Raw genomic sequence first — 12715 nt, forward strand, 5'->3', positions numbered from 1 at the left:
AAGAAAAGCCCTTTGTGAAGCCCCTGGTGAATTCTAATTTAAAAATTACATGCAGATTCCTAGGTTATGGAGCATGGCCATGTCCTCTGCAGCACTAGAACAACAGCTCCTGACAGGTTCCTGGGCCTCAGGGGAGTTGGAGGGTCTTAATGTGGGCTGTTGTGTGAGCAGATAGCCAGGCCTCCTCACCATGACCTGGGTTCTGTCACACCCACCGACACATGGATGGGTGGGGAGAGCAGCCTCCAGAATTGATGGAAGTGATACATACTGACTGCATTAGATAAGGACAGGTGGCCCAGACCATTCACACCTACCCCTGCAGTACTCTGATCTGCCACATAGCTGCCTCCTGTGAAATCATAGGAAGTTTACTCTTAGTGGTGTAAAAAAAAGGCTTCATTAGTTTAAATTTATGTGGCCCTGAGTTTTTACTCCAGAGCTCCCCCCCCCCACACACACACACATCCTATCAGCCACTCCTTTTCTTGTCCACAGGCTTCTCTCAACCTTACTCACCGACAGAGCTAACTTGTTGAATAAGCTGAGGCATGTATGGAAATATTGACTTAAATCTTGTCTTTCCACAACTCTCCCAGACCATGTGGACACTGCTTCTGCCCAGAGTGTGCAGTGAGAGCTTGTTCTATATGATTCTATGGGGTTGGAAGTAGAGACTAGACACCTCTGGTGCTCAGTTTTCTCTTCACTTCCAAATCTATCCTCTATTTCTAACCTAACCTCCACTCCTTCCCAACCACATTTTTAGTTCTATACCCTGCACTCCAACTTTCTTCCTGATTCAAATTTCCAAACTTTGTTGACTCATCTGTTGCATTCATGGTGTCCCCAAACCTATAAATTCTCACTGCTTTCCAGATTCCTATCCCCCTCAACAAGATGCTGATTTTTTTAACCTTTTTGCCTTTACTCCATGTTGTCTTTCCTACACCTTCCCCCAGCCTGTACATCTGATGCTTTCTCTTGTCCCCGTGTCATAGCACTGATATAAGTCTCCTGAATCTCACTCATTCCCCACCCTGTGTCTCACCCCTCCCGCCCATCTGGATCTGAGAGGACAGCAGCTCCCATGGTACCACACCAGCTCAGTGGCTCCTCTTTCAGCAGGTAGGGCAGCCCCTTACTTAGATTCCTTAATTCCATTTTGTGACATTTCAAACTGCCCTTATGCATGGAACCTGTAGGTCCCATTTAATTTATATAGTGCCCAACACCCCCAGAATGCCATTTTACAATTACTCATCCTTACTTTGAGCAAACTCCATGCCTCCATGCTTGTCCTTTATGCCCACCACTGCTCACCGCCCAAAGCCACTTCTAGCCAAGCTTCCAAGTATTGGATTGACCAAAAAATTTGTATGTTTTTTTTCTGTGAAATAAAAGACCCTTTTTTTTCATTTTCACCAATAACTTTATAGATTAGAATATTTAGAGTATGTCAGCTATCTCCCACATGATAGAATGTTGATTGTTCTCAATTAATGTCTCTATTTGATTGCTATCAATATCAACCAGTCTATCTGACCATGGAGCATCATCCAGCAAGAAATCTCTAGCACAAAACTTTACAACCCACATTTTGATACATTCAATTACTCATAACACCTTTGCCATATACTGCATAAACCATTATTTGTGTTGAAGCTGCATTTTTACCTTCTTGAAATGATAAAGCATGATACGCTAAAAATGTGGCATACATTTTTCCATCTTCAACATTAAAAATACTAAACAGAAATTCATCAATATTGATCAGTTTTTTAAATGCACATTGATAAGGCAGCTGTCACAATGCAATGTAACCAATTTGTTTCAATTGAATTTTAAGACAACTAAGTACTACTAGAACCACCTTATGGGAAAAAAACAAATGATATTTTGGAAAAAAGCAAATGAAATTTTGGTCAACCTAATGTTTTAACCAAATATCTCAGAGACCACAAGGAGTAGGAAAAAGGAACAGACCCAGAGGAGAGTTTATTTCCCATTTCTGGTTCACAGTTCTGGTTGTGAACTCTCCAAGGACAGGCACACAGAGTTGGTAGAAACAACAAGAAGACAACAAAATATCTGGACACTGCTGTCTGGCCTGAGCTCCAGGCAATAAGGAAACCAAGAAAGGATGTCTAAGGTAGACCTGCCCATGGCTTATGTGACAGGTACCTGGATGTTGACTAGAGTTGTTGAGTTTTACGACAGAATATTATTAAAAAATCTCCATGACCTTGTTCCTTGAAGGTGCATCAAAAGTGTGTGTGTAATGAGAACACAGCTGACAGTCTGCTGCAGAGGGGTCCCTTTTCAGGCCTGGATGGGTTCTCAGATTCTGGGACAAAGGCTACTTAGAGGAAACCTGGGACCCCAGAATAATATGGGTAGTCAGGTAATCTTTTGCTGTGGACGCCAAGTCAGAAGCAAGAACAGAAACTTAAAAATTCTTATTTGTAAGATTATAGTCAGATTTTTAAAAATTGGAAGATTTGAAAATATGGTAAGGATTGAAACTGTAAGCAAGATGACAGGATCAGCTGATTACAGGTAGATGATGTCAAAGTCAAACATGTATCAGATAAAATTAAAAAGGCAAAAAAATATTGTATCCAAGACCTTGCAAAAAGGGCAGTGAAACTAAACTCAACAACCCAGAAACTAAAAGCTGGGGAGATTTTAAGCACCTCAAAAAGGAATAATAGGGATCTGTGTTTGATGACTGGCTTTGCACAAATGAAAGTAAAACTTCTCATGGAATCCTTACAGGAGGTCCTTTTACATCTTGGTTGTAAAGGTCCCCACCCAAGTGAGGCTCTACCCTCCCTCAGTGACTAGGGCACAGGAACATCACGAGGATTAAATTTTAAAGAAGGTGACTGAGGCTCTTGAGACATATTATTTTTGTAATAACACTGGCAAGAAGCTTTTAAGGAGACATGCATATTTCAATAAGGCAGAGAAATAATTATCACTTACAAATTGTGATTACCTTCCCAAAGGAAATTCTCTAAAATCCTGGAGGTCAGAGGCCTGAGTTAACTCTGAGTTAACATTTAGGTCATAACAAAACTGCTTTTTACCCAGTGGACGAAAAAGCAACTCATCTCCTTCAGCCAAAATACATTTTGTATCTACATCAGTTCCCGCAATTGATAAAGAGATCAACATAGCTGACAGTCCATGAACAGAGTGGGAATGTGACTTCCCAGAAGGCTGTGCTTCTGGAGTTTTTATGGTTCCATTACATTTCTCTGCACAGTCACCTTCCTTTTGGTCAAATTTCATCACCAAAGAAGAAGAGTCTTCTTGATCACAAACATGACTGCTGTCACCTGATTTAGCCTGACTGGTTACCTAAGTGCAAAGGAGCTAACATTCACCACATGGTTTGCTCTGATGAATGTTTTCCTATGAAATCTGAGAATAAATTTGTAACAGCCTATTGAGGTTAGGAAGCTTCACACTCACACTTCACACTGCAGGTTTGGGTGATGCCCTCATATCCAAGAGATATCAAAATATCCATCAGATCCAACTTAGCTTTATAAAGAGCGAGGTCATTTCTGATTCTGTGAGCATCAATATGAACTATGACATTTGAGCCGAACCTTGGTTGTATTACCAATGTTTCCATTTATATCCTATTAACAAAGAGGATAGTGTCATATTGAGGGTATACAAAAAGATTTCTTGCCATAAGAAACAAGAATACTCAAAAACACTTTAGAAATTATTTGTGAGATATAAAACAGGAAAAAAATTCACTGCTGCCACCCACATGGGTGTCCTCCTGTCAATTCCTGTTGTCTACACAGTGTCCACGTGCCCTCCACCTATCCCTGGGAAGGAGGGACAGAGATTGGATTCCTATGAGCTCATCAAGGGCTCCCACTGGTAATCACACAGCCAATGATCATCCTCTAAAGTACTCAATGTCACCTCCACTGTGGGGGCGGTGAAACTAAAACCAACCAGAAAGAGTGGATAAAAGATAAGACTCTTGTTTCAGCATCACTAGCCATCAGAGAGATGCAAATTAAAACCACAATGAGATAACACTTCATACTGGTGAGAATGGCCATCATAAACAAATCAACAAACAACAAGAGTTAGAGAGGATGTAGAGAAAAGAGAACCCTAGTGCACTGTCGGTGGGAATGCAGACTGGTGCAGCCACTGTGGAAAACCATATGGAATTTCCTCAGAAAACTAAAAATGGATCTGCCTTTTGACCCAGCAATTCCATTACTGGGATTATATCCTAAGAACCCTGAAACACCAATACATAAGAACCTACGCATCCCAGTGTCACAGAAGCACAATTTACGATAGCCAAGTGCTGGAAGCAACCTAAATGCCCATCAGTAAATGAATGGATCAAAACACTATGGTACATTTACATAGTGGAATTCTATGCAGCAGAAAGAAAGAAGGAGCTCCTACCTTTTGTGACAGTGTGGATGGAACTGCAGAGGATTATGCTGAGTGAAATAAGCCAGGCAGTGAAAGACAAGTCAAGAAAGGTGATCTCACCTTTAAGTGGAACTTAACAAAACAAACAAGCAAGCAAAATATAACCAGAGGCATTGAAATTAGGAACAACCTGACAGTAACCAGAGGGGATAATGGGGGGAGGGGGGAAGGGTTTTCAGGAACAACTATAAATTACACATAGATAAAACCAAGGGGGGCGGAGGATGTGGAATGAGGGGAGGAAGGTGGGGATGGCCAGGGTGGGAGGGGAGTGGTGGGGGGTAAATGCAGACAACAGTACTTAAACAACCATTAAAGAAAGAAAGAAAGAAAGAAAGAAAGAAAAAAGAAAGAAAGAAAGAAAACCAGAGATAGAATCTAGTGTGAAATGTGACCTTGAGTCAACTATAATGACAACATAAGTTCACATTTTTCAGCACTTATTGACTTAATGCAAGTCTTCTAGAATCTCTCCACCTTCACAAGAAATCTATTTAAAAGATGCAGAATATTTTATTCAGACTTTAAAAACAGAGAGAGAAAGAGGAGAGTTACTCATATTTTACATTCAGCTGGAGGGGGCACACTATAAGCAAAAGTGATAGGGTTTGAGGCCTTACACTGATAATTTCCAGCATCTTCTCTTCTGACAGGGTTTATGGTAAGGGTTCTGCTTTGCCAGGACAGCTTCATCCTCTCTGTAAGTGGCAGATTCATGCCATTGAAGAACCACTGTATGGAGATTCCTTTTTGTGTAGCAGGTCAAGACCACGGCATCCTTATTCTCAGTGACTGTGGTGTTGCTGGCTACAAGGATGGCCATTATCACAGGCTCTGTAGGGAAATAGAGAATGTGAATGATGGAGAATGAACATGAGACATGGAGTTATGCTGTCTTCTCTGAGATCTCAGCCTCTCACTGCCTACAGTGAGCTCTGTTAAATTCGGCAAAGGATATTTTTGACCTCTGTGGTGGGAAAGCAATCTTTATTCAGGGGACAATGTATAAGAATAGAAAGCATAGTCATTTCCTCCTGACCCCGGACCACCATCTGATGACCTCTCACTTGTTCCTTCAGGCATTACTTTAGCACCAGCACTTGAAACCCCTTCCTAGCCCACATGTCCTATAACCTATCATCAGGTAAATTTTTCTAAATGTTTCTGAAAGGCAACAAAAAGCAAATCAATAGAAAAACATCCAGATGTATGGAATTGGAAGGCCCACACCATTCCACATATTTGCTAAAATTACTGTAAAAAAAAACAATGTCATTTGTGCATAAATTAAATAATTCATTCTAGAATTTATGTAGAATTTCAATGGATCCCCCACATGGTTGCAGTGATGTTACAAAAAAAGAATAAACCTGGAGGTCTCACACTTCCTCATTTCAAAGCTTACTGTGGAGCACAAGTAACCAATGTGACACTCGCATAAAACTTCTATTTATCAAAAGACAAAATGAAATCCTTTTGAGAAAAAAAAAAGCCAAGTAGATCAAATCCTAAAGCTAAGAACTAAAACTATAAAACCCTTAGAATAAAATATAGGGGGAAGCACTATAACATTGGATTTGGCAATGATTTCTTACAGATGACACTAAGAACACAGGCAAAAAAAGAAAAATTAGATACACTGCTTTTTGTCAAAATGAGAAACTTCTGTTCATCAAAGGACAAAATCAACAGAGTGAAAGGTGACCTGTGGAATAGAGAAAATACTGTGCAAATCATATGTAAGATGAGAAGTTAACATCCCAAAAAGACAAAAAAACACCTACAACTCAAAAAACAACAAAACCAAATAACCTGGTGAAAAAATGGGCAAAGCACTGCAATAGACATTTCTCCAGAGAAGACATACAAATGACCTATAAGCACAGGAAAAGATGCTCAACATCACTATCATTTGGAAAATGCAAATTACATCTCAAGGCCATGCTGTTAGTGATGTTAAGTAAAGTAACTGAGCTGTGCAGGTAACAGAACGTTGCCATATATGGTACCTTCGATTCTTCAAAAGGCTTCACAAGTCACAGTTGGAACCTCTCACCTCTCAGCCAACTTGAGTCCTTAAAAGAATTAAGGCAGGTCTGTGTATCACAAGACAAATGCATGGGAGTCTGAGGGCTCAGAGAATGTATGACCTTCAGCTCTGTGTCTAGGGGAAAGCACAGACTTCCTCAGAGTTCCGTTAAGTATCAGGGTTGGATCAGGGAAAGGCATAAGCCTGGCAGGCAGAGACTACCACACACTTCTTGTTTTTCATTTATCAGCTGACTTCCTCGCTGACCAAGCGTCATTTCTTCAGGCTGCACAGCCCTCCATCACCCAGATGAGGTGTGTTTCTACTAGGCACCATTTCCCTAAACATTCTATGGATGAGTTTAGGCAGAAATAACACATACATATGGATCACAAGCAAGCTGTTTGTCAGTTGGGTATTCAAGCACCTAGGCAAAGAGGTTGGCCTTCCTAGGTGAGTGTGACTGACAAGAGTCAGTGAGCCAATAAATGATAGACCCGAGTCCAAGAAATGAGCTTGAAAAAAAGTGAAGGGGCAAGAAGCTGACTATGGCAGCAGAACCATGTGATAGGCCAGTAAAATACTTCATTCTCTCCTGAGGGCAGGTGAGGACTTTTGGAAATGCAGAAGGGGAAATGCAGAAGAGCATGGAGTTGATGAAATTCTCGTTCTTACAAAGTATTTGTGTTTGGTAGTTATGAGATAAAAATTTGGAAAGAATTTAAAAGTATTTTCATATATGAAAATTATTATTAATACCCTGGTGCCTAAGGCCAATTGCAAGAGGAATATGTCTTCCCTGGTTCCAGTCCCTGAAGGGACAGTGAACCTGTCCTGTGCATCCAAGATTCCCAAAACTCTGCATCAACCTTTCAGTCTTGGAAGAAATTTTTGATTGTTTATTCATTCATTATTTGTTGGGAACCGCCCTGACTGGTATCAGAAGCTGAAACCCCCGCCTAGCTAAGGCTAAGGGAACGCCCTTGGAACCGTAAGCCGGCAAGGAGATAAAAGCTTATCTTCCTGGCAGGAATGCTGCTTCTGCTGCTTTACTCATAACTGAACTCCAAAAAGCTTGGTCGGTTAGCCAAAGACGGGTAAGATTCCCCACGGGGGGAACGACCTAAGATAGGCACGATCATTTTGGGAGGCCCCCCAAAAGAAGGACTTGGAGGCTGCAGCAAAAGGGGGTGATGGACCCTCGATCCTCGGCTTTGACATATCCTGAGTTCTCAGCGTCTGGAAGAAAATCTCCTTATCTCTTGGTTACCTAGTTCCCTTGCTCCACCTAAGCCTGAAACAATGACAGGGTGGTGCAGCTCTGTACTGAGAAGTGCGGATTCCCCGGGGTGATCAGGCCTAAGAAAGAATATGTAAATTACTGTGAAACCTCCTTTGTTTAGAATGCTCTCAGTTGAATGAGAAGGGTCTTAGGAGGAAGTTATTTTGTTCCTCAGTCTTAAAGCTCTTTGACCCCCAACTCAATAGACCGGCAGAGTTCTTTGTTTTCTATGATTCCTTACTTCCCCCTAATGAGTACTGTACTTTACCTGAATTATTATGCAAAATGAGCCTAATAAAAGCAGGTATGGATGGTAAATCAGTGCGCTCCCCACTAGGGGGGGTGGCCATTTCGTCCCTACTTCCCCACAGAAACTAGTCTCTGTGCATGTGTGTTTTTTCTCGCGTGTTTATTGTTGAGCCATCCACAGCGTTCCGTGGTCACTGCTGGCCGGTGACCCACGCACAACAATTATTTCAACCAATATTTAATTTCTTCCTAATTCATCAAAAGCAACTGTTTTCTGACCAATGTTGGTCTCTGTACTAGTTGCAAGTGTAGAGAGTGGAGTGATAAGGCAAAGTTTTGTTTTTATAAGGAGTGAAAATGACACAAACACATCAGGAAAAAAATTAGTGATTTCAAGTTTAGTACAGGAAGGCATGGCCTGACCACCTGAGGGCAATGCCTGAGTGTTCCCAGCACTGATTCTGAGGATTCCTGCAGGTTCTAGAGTAAAAAATAACTCTCCATTTATTATCATTCCCCAGCCCAGAATCTATCCCTCTGAGCTGAGGAAGCTTAAGAAGAGAGCATCTCAACCAATGATTGGCCTAGCAAACCACAGACATTAATAAAATCCCAAGTTGGAAGAAGGGGTGGGGCTATGGCTGCAGACAGACCTTGGGTGTCTGTCTGGGTGACAGACAGTCTGTCTGGGTGACCCTGATGAGCTTCTCCTCCTGGTCTGTGTGACTCTGCTTTAGAGACTGTATGTCCCTGTGCCTCAGTTTCTTTTCCATGGAGGAGGATGCATATTTGGCTGTCAGGTGTCAATGTATTAATCATACTATATGCACAGTATCTGACCTTGAATCTTGGGATAGGGCAGCTGCTCAGACAAGAGGCATCTGCTATTGATTGAATCCCAGAGATGATTCCCTCAGCTGATCCCTGGTGGACACGGAGCTGCCAGGAGCATCTTTTCTCCTCAGTTTCTCCCTGAAGATGCTGACCTCTCTATGGACACCCCTAAGTCCCCCAGAAGAGTTGCAGGATCCTTGCAACTCTAATGATGCAGGATCCTTGTCCATCTGTGCTCCCCACCCACAGTGCCATCCTTGTTCAAATGTGGTTGTAGGGGCTGAGCCCTGGCTGATGACCAGCTTAGGAGACCTGTGGCTCAGGCACCCTGGGAATTGTTGCTCCCAATCAGCTCCTTTAAGGAAGCCCAACTCAACCTGACACAGGCTCCCCAGGCTCTTTGGAGCCAGGAGCTCTGGGACAGGGGGTCTGGAGAGTGGCTGACTATGCTGAGCTGTTGTGAGAATTCCAGGGAGCTCCTCAGGCCAGGCTATTATGGAGCCCTGCAGGGTCATCTCAGGGTCAGGGTCATCTCAGGGTCAGGGTCAGGGAAAGGACCCTAAGGGGCCAAACTGAGACTGGTCTCCTCCCCCTGCTGAGTTACTCTCATCGAAGTGGTCTTTCTGTCCTCACTGAATGTCATCAGGGTGGAATCTGGGAAGGGAACAGAAATCTTGGGACGTTTGTCTCCACTGTATCCTGTCAAATGCCAAAGCTTCACCTGGGAGGTGATGCAGAGGGGGATGGAGGCAGAGTCTAGGTCTGTCAGTCCTGAGTGTGAAGTAGAATTCACCCCCACCCCCACCACCGACACCCAGAGGTCAGAGAGGAATCACTCACCAAACACACGGAGGCGACCAAATCCTATTTCTTTTATACGATTTTGAAGATGCACCACGACAGTGTAGTATCCTGCATGCTTTAAGGTGACCTTCTTAATCAGCATGGATCCTTCCTTGTCTATTATTTCTCGACCGCTAAATTCAGGCCCCTTTCCCAGTTCTTTTTTGTACGTTACAATAGCTGCGATATAACGATTCGGGTTCGCCCCTCGTCCTTTGTACCAAATGATGATATTCGCATTCGGAGGCTTGTTGCGCATGCGCAGAAGCACATCTGCGCCTTCGGCAGCAGTGGTTGACACAATAGCGAGTTGAGCAGAGGTGGGCAGGCTCCAGAGGGTTACAAGTGAAACTAGGAGAAAAGAAAAAAAGTGATTAATATTCGCATGTATGTAATGGACTTACAAGATGAAGCCCTAAATCCTGAGCAAGCCTCTTCATCTCTCAGCTTTGGTCTGGGTGTGAGTGTGAGTTTGTGTGTGTGTCTCTTGTTGTCCAGGTCAGCAGCATGGCCACTTTTACTTCAGAACCTCTAAACCTGTTATTTTTTTCTGTTTCCAATACACTTGTCCAGCTGTCTCTTGGCTCACCCCCTCACTGCCCTCAGGCTTTTGCTGACACTCAGGGTGTCCTTGGCAGACACCTCCTTTTACCAATGTTTGTGAAGACCTCTCTGTACTCTGTTGCTTTCATGACACTTGTGGGGACCTGACATCACATCCACATCTTTCCCTGCCCCTCTCCTCTTCATAGAACTTGCGCTCCATGAGCGTGTGGGCCTGTCTGATCCTGCTGAGTCTCAAGTACTTTCTGTAGGCTGCCAGCACCTGTGAATGAATGAATGAATGAATGAATGAATGAATGAATGAATGAATGAGTATTCTCCACATCCTTCCTTTTCTGTGTTGTGCTCACTCATTTCTGAGGTTGGCGGTAAGGACGATGCTCGGCATTTTTGATTAAAATTTTCTCTTGTTGCCTCACATAAAATGTTACTATTATTATCAACAGTTTTGAAAATTCCATACTCAGTGATGAATAACTTAGAATGAACAGCCATTGAGACTTTCCTGTTCCTCACCACTTCCAGGTCATGAGATCTTCCTGCTGCTGTTTCCCCTTCTTCATCCCAATCTTCTCTTTTGCCCTCTCCCCTGAGGTCCTACAGACGCCCTCTCTAACCTCTGAGTGCTGTGTTCCACAAGAGATTTCAACAACTTTGGTCTCCCATCCTCCAGTCCACCCCCCAGGGATTGTCCCCTTTTTACCGGTCAGCAGTAGCCCGTGCCAGAGGACAAATTTTCTGCAAGTGCCAGCTGAGGGGGAGTCCATAATGTCTGCTGACTGCTCCGTTCACTCCGCTGCAAGAAGAGCTTGAGGTCTAGTAAGAATCACAGGCACTTCTGTACCCACTGGTGGGATCTGCTGTCCCTTCTCCCTGCGTGCTAAGCCTTTTCCTGGGGCAAGGTTACTTCCCTGGCTATAATGAGCCAGGGGCGGGGCCTGTTCCCAGGACTCTTCCTCTTCCTTTCCTTATTTATGCTACAGCTGTGCCTTCAGTTTTGTTTACCTTTGTGTACATTTCTGTTCTATGGAAACGGCTAAAGACCATGAACACACACGCACACACACACACACATTCACAACCTGTGTTACCTCTGTCAGGTACACAGTAGCCTCTTTGTAATTCCCCCTTTTTTTTACATTTCACATTTTCCTTCAGGGTGAGAGTCCTGGATGGACCTCAGGAAAACTTGCCACAGGGATTTTGTCACGCCCTCTGTGCATCAGATCAGCTGTGAAACTTTGTAAAGATTGTGATGCCCAGGTCACATTTCAAAATGCCTTTACAGAAGCTGTCCATCAAACTGGATGCCCATCAATAACGAGATCCTATGATTTGAATTTGGTGCAGGAGTGTCTCTAGATCCACCCCCTGTGGACATGGAGTGTCTCTAGATCCTGGTAAAGAACAGATCCTGATTTGGCAGGTGTGCAGAAGATGAGACTCTATCTGACAAACGCTCAGCAGAGGTTCATCTTATTGGTTTGTGGATCTCACTTGCAATAGCAAGTATGCTGGGGACACTTGTTTCCCTGAGGGGATGACCCACTCACACTAGCAACACTAGCACTGACCTCTACTGTGTCTTGGTCCTGTGTATGTCAGCACCACAGAGAGAGTCCCAGGAGTCCCCAAACCTCAGTGATATTTCTGTTTGTGACACAGAAACCCAGCTGAGAGCCAGGTCTTCCCCATGTTCTCAAATGCTCTGAGAAGGTTGTATTTCCTCCCAGCAGGAAGGTCGCAGACAAAACTCTAAAGGTAGAAGTGGTAAAGCTGGGTGATGATTGCAGAGGGGACCCTTCTTCTATCTCAGGCTTTCAACAGACTGGCCTCTGCTTCCAGAGACAAAGACAGAAAAACATAAGTTTCAGTAGGACCTGCAGTTTGGCGTGTGAAGTGGGAGGTGTCCTGCATGTCCCAGGAAGAAGGAACCGTGGTGAAAGGTCAGGAGCCTGCGGGCATCCAGGTTCTCAGGGCACTTTTTCAGGTAGACCATTCCTCTCCATGTCTGTTTGTCAGGCTCGTCCTTGTGCTCACTGATTGTTGGGAAAACCTCTGGTCTCTGCCTGGAAGGCTTTCTTGTGCTTACTCTGCTGAGACCGTGGATGGTATAAGGCATGGCATAGGGAGCAGCAGAGCAACCCCTGAGAGAGGAGGTGCTCCTAGGCCCTGTCAAAGTAAGAAATGTCCAGACATGTAAACCACTTTTGTAAGTGTATCTGAGACAAACTGACATCATATTTGTGAGATCAAGTTCTGAAATCTTGTGAGTAACACAAGTTTTGAAGCTTATTGTACATTATAAACAGAGAAGAAAAAAGTTGCTTGAAATCAACTGAGGTAAAAGAAAACATAGCTGGGAAATCTCTAAAACTGGATAAAAGGCAAAATGATGAAATACATTTTTTTTTGCAATAGTGGGAACA

General features: G+C 43.5%; 1 protein-coding gene across 1 annotated transcript; it reads right to left on the minus strand.

Annotated features, from left to right (window-relative positions):
• Window positions 1-5101: 5101 nt before the first annotated feature.
• On the minus strand, window positions 5102-11053 carry LOC123823077 (carcinoembryonic antigen-related cell adhesion molecule 21-like). The gene is made up of 3 exons (XM_045845393.1): window positions 10990-11053; window positions 9720-10073; window positions 5102-5319 (listed from the first exon to the last, which is right to left on the minus strand). Exons 1-3 carry the CDS (start codon window positions 11051-11053, stop codon window positions 5102-5104), a joined length of 636 nt encoding a protein of 211 aa, XP_045701349.1.
• Window positions 11054-12715: the final 1662 nt, after the last annotated feature.

The sequence above is a fragment of the Phyllostomus hastatus genome, unplaced genomic scaffold, assembly GCF_019186645.2.
Source record: "Phyllostomus hastatus isolate PE091 unplaced genomic scaffold, TTU_PhHast_1.1 phas_contig_470, whole genome shotgun sequence".
In the NCBI taxonomy this organism is placed as follows: Eukaryota; Metazoa; Chordata; class Mammalia; order Chiroptera; family Phyllostomidae; genus Phyllostomus; species Phyllostomus hastatus.